We start from the raw sequence: 12850 nt of genomic DNA on the forward strand, positions 1-12850 counted from the left end.
TTTAAATCTTTTTTTTAACACAGTTGTGTTATCGAACTAGGGGCTGATGACTCAAATAATTTTAAGATTATATTTAAAGCTTGTCCTTATGTGACAACGCGTCATGTTATGTTGATATTTTTTATTTCAATAGGAAAAACTTTACTTTATTTAGGTGACTTTGTTGATTTTTTTTATGAGCTTTCAAGCACAATTTTTTTGATTTTACCTTTCTTGGAGCTGGGGGCTATTTTCATCATCCCTCTCCTACCACCTAAAAATTTCTAGGACCTTGACCACTTTGCATTCTATATTCACCACTTGATTTTAAGAGACATAAACAGAAGGCTTATAGAAATAGCTTTCCAATGGTACTAAAATGATAATAACTCCCAGACTAAAATCTTTTATGTCACTTTGAAGGAACTTGAAAAAATCATTTTTTCAAAGAAACAGTTCCCTTAAAAGGTCAAGGTTGAGGTAAAGTCTTTGCACGAAATTTCAATCTATCAGTTGGATCACTCAATCAAGCACTGCACATAGTTCATATGTGATAATTCCTATCTTTCGTTTTGTTTGATGCTCACTTTTTCCTCATTTTTATGTTTTTATTCAAATTCTTCTTTTTTATCATTTAGATTTCAAATAAAATGAAAAGTACAGACGAAACTTACCCTGAAGAAATAAAACAGAATGAATACACTGTATGTGAAAAGACTTTTACCAAAAAATTGTTACATGAAAAACATAACAAGATTTACAATTGTAAGGACTGTGGTAAGTGTTTTTCATCGAAGCATGGTTTAAGATTACATCAAATGTACCATCAACCGTTCACAAGTCTTGAGTGTGAAAAAGTGAATGTTAGTTCCAACAGTAATGAACGTGGTAAAAGTTTCACACAAGAAGATCATTTGCACCGTTTCCATGAAGAAAGTTCAGACGAACCCAGGTTTCCTTGCGAGAAATGTGGTATGACATTTACGAGAAAATTTAACTTAAAAAAACATGTTGATGGGTTTCGATGTCCAAATGGAAGGGACAAGTTAAAATGTCCCAAATGTGCTGATTTGTTTACACGGAAGGCTGATTTTAATGCACACACTAGGTCTCAGCATCCAGATATATGTTTTAAATGTACGGAATGTGATAACATTTTCACAAGTCGAGTTGATTTAAATAATCATACCAAACGACACGTTCGAAAAAATTTTGAGTGTACTGAATGTGGTGAGACATTTACACAGATAATTGCCTTGAATTCTCATCTTCGATTACATTATTTACAAAAACATCTTAAAGAATCAACGGTACCTAATGAAGATCTAGAGAACAACCAAACACCGGCTTTATTGGCTCGTACTTCGAGTGACCAAAATGAAATTGATCAACATTTCCAACAAACTCGCCTTACAATTCAGCTGCCAAACCAGATCCAATCTCTACCACTGCGCCTACGACAAAACAGACAATCAGAAACCGCATCTCAAATACCGTTACAGACATATGAATCTACTTCATCAAATGTACCAGTGGGAAGTATTAATTTGGTTCCTAAAAACTCAGAAATGTTTGAAAATTTTTCAGTAAAAATAGAACCATCTTTAACAACGGCACCTCAAATACCGTTACAGACATGTGAATCTACTTCATCAAATGAACCAGTGGGAAGTATTAATTTGGTTCCCGAAAACTCAGAAATGTTTGAAAATTTTTCAGTAAAAATAGAACCATCTTTAACAACGGCACCTCAAATACCGTTACAGACATGTGAATCTACTTCATCAAATGAACCAGCGGGAAGTATTAATTTGGTTCCCGAAAACTCAGAAATTTTTGAAAACTTTTCAGTAAAAATAGAACCATCTTTAACAACGGCACCTCAAATATCGTTACAGACATGTGAATCCACTTCATCAAATTTACCAGCGGAAAGTGTTCATTTGGTTCCCGAAAACTCAGAAATTTTTGAAAACTTTTCAGTAAAAATAGAACCATCTCTAGCAACAGCACCTCAAATACCGTTACAGACATGTGAATCTACTTCATCAAATGTACCAGTGGGAAGTGTTCAACTAGGTCCCAAAAACCCAGAAATTCTTGGAAATTTTTCAGTAAAGATCGAACCATCATCTCCAGAAGCATCCATTGTACCCCAAGAACCTATACAGCTAATAACAGAATGCCAAGAGCAACCTTTAAATCACCAGTCGCAACCTTCAGTCGAAACAACATCTTCATCCAAAATGTCATCCAAAGAAAAGCTGAAATCTACCAAACATCAACCACGATTGTCTGTAGCGCTACGATATACACTGCTCAAGCAACATGACAACAGAGAACTGAAATCTCAGAAAGCTCACAAAATAAAACAGTCATTTGTACGCAATCATCAAAATCAACTACAAAACTTTATAACGAAACAACGAAACCTTTTAAAACATGGACAGAATAGTTTAATACAAAACCAAGGACAAATACCCAACATGCGTGACGTTGAACTAGATATCACAGATAAGAATGACACAATTACATATAGGTCAAAAAATTCGAAAGCTTCCTAGAATTGTTTTAGTTTATTTCTTGTCTTTAGCATTTAGTTTCCTCGCTTTATTTTATTACAACTCCTCCCCTCCTTATTAAGTTTTAAAATTTTCCAACCTCCCCCTCCCCCCGTAGTGTGAACGAAGGCTAGATGAAATTCGTGATTTATTTATCGATACTTTAGGTCGCTTATAACCGAATGACACCGTTTTTTTGCATTTGAATATTTCGATGCAAATGTCCTTTTTCTAATAAGGTCAAACGAAATGAACAAAATAAACTCTGCGGAATTGGATAGATCTTATCTCACTAGTAACTTTTTGTTATCGAGTTCTAGTGATCAAAATGGAGAAACAAGCTTAACTTGTTTGATAGCACATCATAACTTGTTTTGTCTTTGGAGAGAGGGAAGTCAGACGGACGTACCTTTTTATAATGGGTTATAAGTAGACATTACATGTATTTTTACAAGTAGAATTACGCAGTTTCTGTCTGATGGGCTGATTATTTATAATCTTTTATTTTAAGCATATAATATTTTTTAAAGTTTTAATTTTGATATACTTTGTTTTATCATTAATATTTGAATTTTGCGTTTATTTATTAGAGTTGTAAATTTTCTAGTTTTGTATTCACGTTTTTATCACAGGTTTTGAAAGTTTCATTATTCCACTCCATTTTTACTTAAGCCTCTTTACATTAAACCTACGGAGGCCTGGAGACCAGAGTTAAAGTTCCCATGTTTGAAAAGCCTAAGCTGACTTTTTAAGGTCTTAAGACTAAAAATGTTTTCAATGTCGCCATATTGTGAGTATTTTTTTATGCATTTACTAAAGAAAATGAATTGAAAATGAATGTTCTTTAACTTTATTCTTAACCCTATGTTCTTATATAGTTTGATCTTAAAAACGTCCAGCTCTTAGTTCAATTATATACATCGCTTTTTTTTATCTTGTGTCTGATACATGCATTTGCATCTGAAAATAATGACAGGTTTGACAAGTTTTTTGAGAAAGGTACGAGCGACTGTCAGCTTTTGTTATTGTTGGATGACTGACAACTCTTATGACATGATTACAATATGAAATGATATATACTTTTATTTATGGAATAAACATTATCACAAAAATAAGCTTTTGTTATCTCTGCAGAGAGCAAGAGACAGTTTGCAAGAGTATATTTTAAAACTGATCGTTGGTTTCAATAACTGTCCCAGAGGGTGTGAGAAACATTTTTTTTTGTCATTTTAGATTTATAACATTTCAATTACACTATGAGCTCGTCAACAAATATCACTGCACGTATCGATGGAGTCTTCAGGACCCGTACCCCGGGCGTGGCCGCTACTGGTGTCCCTGATCAATATGCGGATGGAAAAGCTGCCAGAATTTGGAAGAAATATGTAGGTGAACAGAAAAAGAGAACCACTTTCTACAAAGAGAAAGTTTGTGGCATTCTGAGAGAGTTTGATTGTAAAAATGTCTTAGATGCAGCCACAGGCACTGGGTGAGTTTGTATTTCTTCAAATTTTAACACCCTAATAACACCCTTGACATACCTCTCATTTTAAAAGTGGCTAAACGTCTCCCCAAGGAATTGAATAAGAGTTTTATTAAAGTTCCTTGGTCTCCCATAGCACTTGCTAATACCAGACTTTTATTTTTTCTTCTACTTTCTTTCCTTTTCCCACCCTATGCTAGAGAGTGTTTTTCCTTGCTTTTATATAATTGATATGAATAGCTTCACCGAGTCTTTAAATTTAAACGTTCTCAATCGACAATATTGATCATTGTTGGCATTTCCTTGATGATTGATGATAGATTGTTAGCCATTATTGGGCTTTTCCAGAAATCCGTGCTCCCCTGTTGAGGATATCGGATATCCAGGGGGTTGATGATTTTTGTTTAAAAGTGGATATACAGGCGGCTAAATATCTACAAGGGAGCGGATATCCAGGGGGTAAAGTGTCTTTTCAAGTAAAAAAATACGATATCCAGGGGTAAGCATCTTTATAAGAGAGGATATCCAGGGGGTCTTTACTAATAAAGTAGGATATCCAGGGGGTTCCATACTTCGAAAAATCAATATCCTCAACAGTGGGGCAAGTTTTTTTTCTGGAAAAGCCCATTGCTATCGACGATCATTCGCTTAAAACATCACCGACTGTTTAGTCTCAGGTAACAGATACCAAATCCCTTTACACACTAGCTTAACTGACTTCAGATTTCCCTGAAAGTGTGTCCAGTTTATAAAGCCGACCAGTCCGCCATTCGAACTTTCAGTTTCAGTATTCGAATCGCGACTAGAATGGAAAACAAGATGGTTGATTAGTCAGCTTTAAAACTAACTGGGAAGCCCGATGCAGTCAACTAGTTAATTAGTGATTCAGGTACAATCACTCCATTCCCGGTAGGATTTTTCAGCCAGTTGGGGTAATAATACAATATACAATATAATACAATGAATACAATATTTTGCAGTGATTTGATTATTTCCCGAGGGGAAAATTTGGAGTATAATTTTCCATTGGGGATGATATTTTGGTTAATTTTTCAAGTGGGAAGGAGTGTTACAGTGTGACCATGAAGTGGCAAAAAGTACATCAAACGCTCTATACACATTTTTGGACCTACCTCCGGCTACCCCGGTGGAGGTTCTATAAATTAACCCATGTCCGTTCGTCCGTCTGTCTGTTACCAGCTTTTCTCAATGTTGACTCATTATTTTTTTCCGATTTTTTGCACAATGATGCAAAATGGCAATGCCTAAAATGTGTCGGAGCCTGATTTTTGAGAAAAAAAAACATTTGGGCAAATCTGGGCCAAAAACTGCCTAAAAATAGGGTTTTTTGGACTTTGTGTAAAACCCTGTCATTACTTTTTTCTGATTTTTTGTACAAAGATGGAGGGCAAGATTCTCTAAAGAATGGCTGAAGTGGTTTTTCCCGGAAAATTCTTATTCCGCTTAAAAAACGGATTTTCGTATTTTGGGGAAATTCCCTTTAACCAAAATAAGAAAATATAGCTTTTCTCAATGTTGACTCATAATTTTTTTCTTATTTTTTGCACAATGATGCAAAATGGCAATGCCCAAAATGTGGCGGTGCCAGATTTTTAAGGAAAATTTTTTTGGGCCTGAATGGGTTAAGTGATTTTCGTATTTGGGGAAATTCCTTTTTACCATTTTACATTATTTACACAAGCTTTATTTTTCCATTCTGAATTATTGTACAATTATTGTCACTTTTTACTTATTTTCATCTGATGTTAATCATTAGGTAGGTCCATTCAGCATTTTGCTTGTTTTTATATAAGCAACCGAGTTGCTAAGGGTCCAGCCCTGAGAATGGGCAAAAAATTAAGCAACTTGGCTTTAGCAATCTAGCCCTGAAATTTTAGCAACCAAAAATACTTAAAAAGAAGCATTTTTGGCATTATTTGGCATTAGCCATTAAAATGTGTACCGATGGTATTTGAATACCAAATTTGATGTATTTTAAACATAAAAATGAGATAAAAAGCCAAAATTTTTGAAGTTTTGGCTCAAATTCCATAAGTAACTTTTTGGCTGAAATCCGGGAATTCCTTAGCAACATTGGGGTTGCTTATAAAAAAATTGTGTAATTCACTTTAGTCGTATGTATTCCATCTTTAGGGTTGATTCGATTATGCTGTTAGAAGAAGGGTTTACAGTGACCAGCGTTGATGCTTCAGATAAAATGTTGAAACAGGCGCTCAAGATTCGATGGGAAAGACGAAAAGAGGAAATTTACGACAAGTGGGGTAAATTAAATTTAAGGGCTTGATATGGGTGATACAGTTTTGACGATGTCTATTTCAACGCTCTACTTGTCGATACGCTCCATTATTCGACCATGAAGGCAACGCCAACGCCAAGGAGAAACTCTTATAAATGATAAACGACGCTCTGCTATTCGATACGCTCGCCTATTCGTTGAAAATCCAATTCCCCTTGAAAATTAAATACACGGATTTCGAATTAGATTTTTGCGTAGCTTTTGCTTTGAACCCATGTAATTTTCATGAAAAGAAATCAAATAAACATAAAACAGAAAGTTGCCGTGCAACAAGCAGTTTTAGCTTATTCTTCCATTTTGGTATACTGTGCATACTCGTGTATTAGAGATCGTCAACTGGACTTGGTTGTTCAAAAGTCGATTAGATTAAATACCGATTAGCACTAATCGCGATTAGATTTCGATTAGTTGATTCCAACTATTAACTTCCATTGTTCGAACGCCAGATTAACTAATTGTGGAAGTTTTGCCTCTGTTTTCAAAAATCTTAATCTTGACGTCACTTTTCGAATGTTGTCAAACATTGTATAGTTTGTATTTGTATATTTCACTTGAAAGGAGTTGGGCTTAAGTTTACCTTACCAGGATTTGATGACGTCAAAAAGTCTGGTTCTATTACTTGACGTACTCTAAAGTAAAGGAATTTTATATTATTCCACCCTGGCAAACCCGAATCCAATCCTCCTCCGACATCCCTCGTCTAATTTCGATGCCCTTTTTTCAATGAATAATAAGAATGGCGGCAAAAGGTTGATTTTTTTTCTGACCGCTAATCAAAGAATTTGGCTTCAATCAGCGATTCCGACCTTCTTATTATTCCCATTATCTCTAAAAAAGGATGTCGGGATTAGATGAGGTATGTCGACTTTAGACCAACTTACTGTAGGGTTGTTACAAGTTTTTCTCACTTTTTTCATTTCTAGTAATTGAAGAAGGAAACTGGTTATCACTGAAAGAATCAGCTATCGACATCCCAAACGATGGATTTGATGCAATCATCTGTATGGGCAATTCTTTTGCTCATTTACCCGATTTCGACGGTGACCAATCAAGTCATCGGCATGCTATCGAGAATTTCTACGAATGTTTGCGACCAGGTGGTATTCTAGTCATTGACCATCGAAATTATGATCATATTTGCGCAGGTGGTAAAGCACCCATGAAGAATATTTATTACTCGGTTAGACTGCACTTGTTTTTTTCTCGACGCTTTTGATTTGATCGGGTCAGTCTTTCTTGTACAGTTGATGCTCTGTTATTCAATTTTCAAGAGGATTAGATTTTCTTCGAATAATGGAGCGTATCGAATAGAAGAGCGTCGTCTAAGAGAGTTTCTTGTTGACGGTGACTTTCCATATTCTCGAAAAATGGAGCGTATTGACTAGTAACACGTAACACAATACGTCATTTGCACTCATATTTTTTTCTCCCTCAGAGTGACAGTAAAGTGGACATCAAAACATCCGTACTGATGGTGGATGGGAAATATCATATGGTCACTTTGGATTATACGGTTTATCCTGAGGATTATGAAGAAGGACAAAAAGTTGATGACAAAAGTTTAAGGTTAGATACTGGAAAGTAATGGTTATAATATGTAAATGGGCTGTTCCATTTAATTTCCATACAGGGGATGGAAGAAGCTTTTTCAAGCCAAAAAAAATCTTCAAAATTTCTAGAAAATGGAAAAATTTGCTTCAAACCATTCGAAAGATTTGTCTCGGGGTGGACCTTGAAGGGATTTCGGGATGAAAAATGAATCTTTGTCAAGGCATAGCTTTCATGAAAGGCATTTGAAAATTTCAAGTCAAAGTTGTCAACAGTGATTCTATCCCAAGATATTGTCATCCAATGTTCCAAATTCTATAGACATCTGCACTCTGTGGAACTGATATAGAAATGAAAATTTGAAATTGGAAAACTTCTGCTCATACCCAGCTAGCCACCAAACTAAATCATTGAGAGCGCAGGCTAGAAGGAGACCCTTAGTTGAACTAGATTATTTTAGTATGATTGACCACTGGGCACATGACATTGGTAGGATTTGTATACCATTAAAGGTAATTTGATTTTTGATTAAGTCCTCTAATCTTTACGTAATATGGATTAAGGATACCAGAAAGTTTGAACTCAAACTTTGAAATTATCTTTTCAATATGACTTCCACAGAGTGCAGAGAATATTCGAGTGCAGATGTCTTGAATTTGGAACTATGGATGTCAATATCTTAGGACGGAATTACTGTTGACAACTTCGACTTAAATTTTCAAAATGCTTTTCACTATAGCTATTCATGGATTAAGTATAATCTTTTATGCAGGAATCCCTTTAAAGTGATGGTGGACGAACTAAAATCAGTCTTTAACACCCTGGGATTTTAGAAATCACTTTTTACCTTCTGGAAAAATGAAAAAAAATTCCTCAGACATTTCTGGGAATATTTCTCGGACAACCCCCTGGAAATGTTTGCCAACCCCTTGTATGGATATAGAATGGAATAGCCCAATGTATCAAAAAAAAAAAAAGTAAAGAGACGTCTTTCTAAAAAAACGCCTATAAAGAATCTCTCCATCAGAGCTCCAGTATCCAATACACATAAGCTATTCTATATTCTTTTCAACTTATCTTACTGTTGTCTCGATTTTCAGCGGACTAATATAGTTTTCTTCAAATTAGAAAAAAATTTGAATCACTGGGGAGGGTTTCATGCGACTTCAGCTGAAGGGACCAATGTTTGAGTTCGAATTGAAGAGGGATTTGAATGATAGAGGTTCGAATTAGCGACAGAGAGTGAGTAAGAGAGTTGACTATATTCATTTGGTATGAATATGTTTTTAGTTGTAGAACTGTTCAATTGATTTAATTACTGAAGTATTTTCTTTCATTTTCAGTAAATTCCGTTTATCATACTATCCGCATTTACTGAAGAAATTCAACAAACTTTTGAAAGGAGTTTTTGGTGAAGATTCCAATCATAGAATATTAGGTGACTTTGAACAATTGAAAGAAGGTGATAATCCTGCTTACTACATACATGTCATTCAGAAGAAATGAACACACTGTTTGTGGTAAATTTTGTTCTTTCCTACATATATGTCATTCAAAAGAAATGAACAACATGTTTGTGGTAAAGTTTCTGTTCTTTACTTTATCTATGATCCCACATGCACTTGATACAATTCAAATTTCTTTCGCAATGGGTGTATGTCATACTGCTTTCCAGAAGTCCAGTGTACTCTTCTCAAAATGCATAAAACCATTGCGAACCTCGTTCTCAAAGACTTGTTGCCAAAATACTTCAGACATCGTCAGATATAATTAATGTTTGCAAGTGTTTCTGGTTTTGATTTTCAAAATTGAAAATGGTCTTTTGGGAAAAAAAATTGTAAATGTCGTTTGTAGAAACTATTTCATTTGAAAACGAGGCCCGCATTGCTGTTGATTTATCTCGGCAAATGTGTATTAAAAACGATTTCTTGAAGCAGAGGAATGTAAAGAGATGGAAAAACAGCTTCTTGAAAACAATGGAAAAACGGCTCGTCATATACCAGGTCTCTTGCCTGTAAGGGAGTTTATGTCGAGTAAATAGGTTTCTTTTGTTGTTGCTATAAAAAATCTGCATAATTAGCGTGTTGTGACAGAATTCTTTTGTTTCAAGCCTAATTATGCGCAAACCTTTAGGGCTTATATTTTGGGTACACCTCTCCTATACGAAAAGGTACCTATATCTTCTTGCTATATCTATCATTTCCTAGCGATTCTACTGATATAACCGCATCATGACCGCACCATAATATGGAAAGCTAGAGCTCGAGAAAATTATAACTTCATCTTGATTTTACTCGACTTCTGACAGTTTTACAAGAACCAATTTAATATCATTGCGTTAAGAATTTCTTTTGCTATACATTGGTAAAAATAAAACTAGTAATCGGCAAAAAAGGAAAAACAAATTTTCATTTTTATCGTCAAATCATGTAGAAACCGTCCGATTTGTATGGCGAGCCGTCTTTTCTGGACTTTCATTTAATGAAAGAACAATAGAATTTTCAATAGAAGTGATCGTTGAACTTTGAGTAATCAGAAAAGCTGTTTTCCATCTCTTTACATTCCTCTGCTTGATGTAAGTTTTTCTGAAAAAGTATGTTGTCATCTTACCTTAAAAAGCTTGACAATGTATTTTTGGAAAGGCTACCCTGATTAAAAAATCATTTTAATTTTTGAATAATTATTCAGTATGTCCGGAAAAAATAGGAACATAATTTATATGGAAAACTAATTAAATTACTATAGAAGGGCGGCCAACCCTTAGGATCCGTAGCATCTTTCATGAAACGCAACCGCATGTAATTGGTTCAAAAGTAGATAGGATTGTACCTGTCTTTCAGCCATAAAAAAATGGCCTAATTCGCAGACCCCCTCTTAAAAATTCAAAATCCTATCTACTTTCGAACCGATCGCGAAAGATGCTGCAGATCCAAAATTTTTTTAATTAATCTGTTAAAGATTAGATCCAAGCCAGTGAAGTAAATTTTTAAGGATTTCCTGCCATTTTCCGGATATGCTGTATTACGGATAATTGTGTACATGGATATTTTCACCCCTAGAAATAAAGTAATCCTCACTTCTAAGAGCTATACATCAAAGCTCATGTTCACATTCACGTTTTTATTTTGATTTTCTTGATTTTTTTCCTTTTGTTAGAATTTTTAGTTTTCTATTTTTCTGTGAACTTTTCCAAATTTATGATTTTGGTTGTAAATAATAATGATATCGTGTTGGTTTTTGAGAAGTACTGTAATTATTTTTTATCGAAAATATTCCTTAGTTTTTTTTATCTAGCATTATTATGAACACTGCGTGATTCACAGGACAAATAAAATTTACGTCAACGTCAATTACATTATATGTTACATAAATGTTAGCCTGGACTCCACTTATCTGGTATTCCTATGGCGTATTGGCGGCCGCCCACGCTAAAGCTCTCAAGTAAAGGGCCAATATATTAAAATTTGTGTTTGACCTTCAGAGTTGAATTTCGGCGGGGTTGAATGGCTTCTAAAGCTATATTCTAATCCTTATTGAAACATTTTTGATCCTGAGATCCAAAGGTTTAAAAATCATTTGTGGTGTTTATCAAATATCATACCTTTGATTGTAGATTAGTCCCAAACTTACCAATATAGGTAACCTGTAGTTCCTTGGGTACGTTACATCGCATTAGTCGACAACACTGCTTCATTTGAATGACTACTGAATTTGTAAAAGATACATTTATTCCCTATAAACCGGGACAAAGTAAAAGCTTTGATCCGAGTTTTTTTAAAGTAGTGCCCTAATGGTAGTAGCATTACTCAATAGAGGTGTAATTGTACCAAGACCTTTATAAACATATTTTTTTATATTTTCTTTGCTAAATTCAATCCGTCGTCAAAAATACAGCGCATTTTCTAAGGCTTCACTTTTCTTGCCTACGAAAGGTTAAAGATTTTTTTCTAGCCCTTCGGACTTATACTTCATATTGTGTCCAACATGCTGTTTGTTGCCTGTCAAAAAATAAAACTTGTGACCCATTTAATATCAAAACCATTCACTTCATCCCAGACCCACGGAAATGCAATTTTTGGCCGATATCTTGAAATCAGCTTAATTTAAATACATACAATGGGAACGGTGGAAAAATTGGGAAATAGACTTTGGACATTCCTTAACTCTGCACCCGAGGTCAGATCGTCACATTCACCATATTGATTCGCCAATATATAATACAATATAGCTTGGACCATTTTATCAATTGGGAAAAATTATTTGAAAACTAAGAGGTGATCGAACGCTATAGGCAAAGTTTGCGAATCGAATTGATTTTGGGTGTTTGAAAAAAACGGATGATAGAACCATATAGAGGTAATAAAAATATAGATCGAGATACCACTCATATTCTATTGTATTGTATCATTAATTGATAGCTAACTGTTGCCTTGTTGCTTTGGGAGAAAGCCATTTTTGCTCCGGCCTAGGAGCCTTTAATTCTCTCTTCCGACAAGAAGGGTCAAGACATTTTTTTTTGCGAAGCGAATATACATGAGCGAAGCAGTTTTGCTATCGTGTATATGTACCTTTAAATCTCACCTACGCTGGGGAGCGCAAATGAAAAATTACTATATATATCCAATCTTTCAAACGCAGAAATGATTGAGAAAGCCGTCCGCCCTTCCTTAGATCAAACCTAGAATCGCGGCGGAGAGACCTGGAATTACGGATGGTTAAATTCGTTTTTTTTCAAAAAGTGTCGCCTCGTGCGTTTAGATATACCAATTCTTAAAAGCTACGGAGATAATACACGTGGTTACCGGTACTAGATAAGCCTTGTTTTTATCTCCTTAAGGTTTAAATTAGGAAATCTAAAGAAGAGATCGGAAAATCAGCGCGGGCTGGAAGCGTTCAAATGGCGCTCATTTTTCAAGAAGTCATTGCATTGACTCGAGCAAATACTTTCGAAGGGCTTTCGAA

At 35.0% G+C, this 12850-nt stretch overlaps 2 protein-coding genes across 2 annotated transcripts in view; one reads left to right on the forward strand and one right to left on the reverse strand.

The window, feature by feature from the left end:
• The window catches only part of LOC136809840 (thyrotropin receptor-like), a 133425-nt gene extending 120897 nt beyond the window's left edge, over positions 1 to 12528 (reverse strand). Inside the window, exon 1 of the mRNA XM_067066395.1 lies at positions 12507 to 12528. The gene's annotated coding sequence lies outside the window, so the exon portion shown is untranslated. The remainder of the gene's footprint in view (positions 1 to 12506) is intronic.
• On the forward strand, positions 666 to 11238 carry LOC136809837 (glycine N-methyltransferase-like). The gene is made up of 6 exons (XM_067066392.1): positions 666 to 756; positions 3774 to 4029; positions 6178 to 6305; positions 7264 to 7520; positions 7776 to 7906; positions 9232 to 11238. Exons 2-6 carry the CDS (start codon positions 3797 to 3799, stop codon positions 9392 to 9394), a joined length of 912 nt encoding a protein of 303 aa, XP_066922493.1. The 5' UTR covers positions 666 to 756; positions 3774 to 3796; the 3' UTR covers positions 9395 to 11238.
• Positions 12529 to 12850: the final 322 nt, after the last annotated feature.

This window comes from Clytia hemisphaerica, unplaced genomic scaffold (assembly GCF_902728285.1).
Source record: "Clytia hemisphaerica strain Z4C2 unplaced genomic scaffold, Clytia hemisphaerica genome assembly, whole genome shotgun sequence".
NCBI lineage: Eukaryota > Metazoa > Cnidaria > Hydrozoa > Leptothecata > Clytiidae > Clytia > Clytia hemisphaerica.